We start from the raw sequence: 3028 nt of genomic DNA, 5'->3' as shown, positions 1-3028 counted from the left end.
ACCAGGTGAAACCGTTAATACTGATCGCTACCGACAACAGATAATCAATTTGAACCACACTTTGATCGTAAAACGGTCAGAATGGGCCAGAACACACGGCAAAGTAATTTTGCTTCGTGATGACGCACCATCACACACTTCAAAACCAGTGAAAGACACGTGAAAAGATCTTGCCTGGGAAGTATGAACCCACCCGCCGTGTTCACCAGCCCTTGCTCCTTCCGATGACCACCTGTTCCGATCGATGGCACACGCGGTTTCTGAGCGGCACTGCAACACGTGCGAAGACGTGGGAAACTGGGTCTCTGAATGGTCGGCCTCAAAACAAGGAAAGTTCTATTGGGACGGTCTCCACCAATCACCTGAGAGATGGGGAATGTGTAGCCAGCGATGGACATGACTCTGAATAAAGCACTTCTGATGTTTCTCTTGAAAATACGGTGTTTTCTTTAATTACAAAATCCGCACTTTTAATCCGTTAAAACTAATCCGAATACCAGTTAAAAGTGCGGATCTTGTAATCAAAGCAAACACCGCATTTTCAAGAGAAACATCGAAAGTGCTTTATTCCAAGTCATGTCCATCGCTGGCCACACATTCCCCATCTTTCAGGTGATTGGTGGAGACCGTCCCAATAGAACTTTCCTTGTTTTGAGGCCGACCATTCAGAGGCCCAGTTTCCCACGTCTTCGCACGTGTTGCAGCGCCGCTCAGAGAGCGCGTGTGCCCTCGATGGGAACAGGTGGTCATCGGAAGGAGCAGGGCTGGTGCACACGGCGGGGGGGCTCATATAAAAGAAAAGCATCCAGGACCCGCGGAGACGATGCCCCCGACCTGCCCAGGTCCTTCCTGAAGGAGAGGCTCCCAGCTCCTGGCGCCCACAGGCTGAACGCCCTTAACAAGTTCCGCTTCCGAAAAGCCCGGTTTTCCTCTGACGCAGCCTCGCCTGCCTCGCGTGAGGCCCCGCGGCTTTCGGGCCTTTGGAAGCCATTCCCTCCACCGCCCTGCAGCCCCGGCCCAGGTCACACGGCCGAGCAGAGCCCTGGGCACCTGTCCCCAACTCATCCGCACGTCCCCGCTCTGCACGGCTAATTCAGGCTCTGCCTCTGGCGGGATCGTGACAACCGTAGCGAGATTTTAATCTATAAGGCGCATTCTATGTTATCGGTGGTCGACAACGCGAATGCCGTGTCCAGACGTGAATTAAACACACACACACATGCACGATCGTGACAACCGTAGCGAGATTTTAATCTATAAGGCGGACTCTATGTTATCGGTGGTCGACAGCGAGAATGCCGTGTGTCCAGACGTGAATTAAACACACACACACACACACACACACACACACACACGGTCACGGAGTGGTCATGGGGTGGGGACCTGGCTCCCCATTCTCTCCTGTGTACAGACCGATGCTCGATCACCGAGCCAAGCACCTGAGTGTCTAACTGCTGAGCTGTACCCCTGAAGGTAATAGAAGGTGATACTGAATGTAGACGCAACTGAGAAACAAAATTAATGTGAGGGTACGATAGGTGAGTGGTGTTTGGGAACTCTGTCCTGTTTGGCAATGTTTAAGTTCAAAATCATTTCAAATAAAAAGCCAAAACAATAAGTGTAGAGAGAGAGGCTGTACCCGGGAGACCGTACTGGCTAGATTCCACCCACAGATTTATTTTGGTCGACAAGGTTAAAAGCAAATGCGGATTAGCTGCCAACCACACGTCCGGAGGTATAATTTACAGCCCAGACCGATGGCTTCCCCCAGCACCAGGAGCTGCAGAAACTCCGAGAGCCGCGCACACACTCGGGCCGCAGGGCCACCGGGCCCCGCGCCAAACGCAGGCTCCCACGCTCACGCCACCAGCCTGGCCGCGAGCCCCCTCGGACCTCGTCCACACCTTTCAGACTCAGTGCGAGTCGAATGTGTCCGTGGCTCTGGTTCGCGTGGCCCCTCCCCGCTCCCCACTAGGGAAACTTCAACCTCAAACACAGCTAGACCCCCCACAGCCTTTCCCTGCTGCCTGCAGTGTCTCACGGCCACGTCACAAAATCCCAGTGCCAGCCCGGCCGGCGTGGCTCAGTGGTTGAGCATCGACCCACGAACCAAGAGGTCATGGTTCGATTCCAGGTCAGGGCACATGCCCCAGTTTGTGGGCTCGATCCCCAGTGTGGGGCGGCCGATCAATGACTCAGCAAAAAAAATCATCAGCACGACTCAGCAAAAACCAATACCATGACTCAGCAAAAAAAAGCGCATCCAGCACGACTCGCCAAAAATCAACTTAACCACTGGCCTGCGATCTGTGGTCAAACGGTTAATGAACTCGCCCCTAATACCTTGGCAGGCCCAGACCCGATGATTTCTGGGGCCTCACGCGGCCCGCGGGCCGGACGCCCCCACCCCTGCTCTACACAACCACGCCTGGAACCCAAGCAAAGAACAGAAACGAGGGCGGATCCGCCTCAACTCACCAACTTGTGCCTGAGCCGGACGGTGGTCAGCGGGGAGCCCGACAGGTTCTGGGAGAGTGTGGGCGGCGGCACCACCTCCAGGGAGATGAGGTAGCTGGCAGCCGACAGCGGGCAGCTCCTGTAAGCCGCCGCCTCGGCGATCCTGGGCAGGACAGGAAAGATCAGGACCCGGGGGGCCGGGGGACGCAGCGCGAAGCCTGGCGTGTGGGGGCCGGGGCTTCGTGGGGATGACGTTGGATTTCCCACCTTCCGAGCCCGCGCCTCCCTCCCAGGCCCCATGGGCGCTGGCACCGGGGGCGAGTCCTACGCTCAGCGTTTGGATCCTGCAGCTTGAATTGTGTCGGTCAAAACCTGTTCCCTTGTTCGGCCGGCACAGCTCAGTGGGTGAGCGTTGCCCTGTGAACCCGGAGGTCAGGGTTCGATTCCCGGTCAGGGCACAGGCCCGGGTTGCGGGCTCGATCCCCAGTGGGGGGCGAGCAGGAGGCAGCCGATCAGTGATTCTCTCTCATCATGGATGTTTCTCTCTCCCTTTCCCTTCCTCTCTGAAACC

General features: G+C 56.4%; 1 protein-coding gene across 1 annotated transcript in view; it reads right to left on the bottom strand.

Annotated features, from left to right (window-relative positions):
• Window positions 1-3028, bottom strand: part of ADGRD1 (adhesion G protein-coupled receptor D1) — a gene marked incomplete at its 5' end in the record, with an annotated part of 49489 nt that overhangs the window by 31465 nt on the left and 14996 nt on the right. Inside the window, one exon of the mRNA XM_014545347.1 lies at window positions 2479-2620. Coding sequence (XP_014400833.1) covers window positions 2479-2620 — 142 coding nt within the window. The remainder of the gene's footprint in view (window positions 1-2478; window positions 2621-3028) is intronic.

Source organism: Myotis brandtii, unplaced genomic scaffold (assembly GCF_000412655.1).
Source record: "Myotis brandtii unplaced genomic scaffold, ASM41265v1 scaffold403, whole genome shotgun sequence".
Lineage (NCBI taxonomy): Eukaryota > Metazoa > Chordata > Mammalia > Chiroptera > Vespertilionidae > Myotis > Myotis brandtii.
Note: the sequence above shows the minus strand (reverse complement) of the source record. Positions and strands in the feature narration are given on the sequence as shown.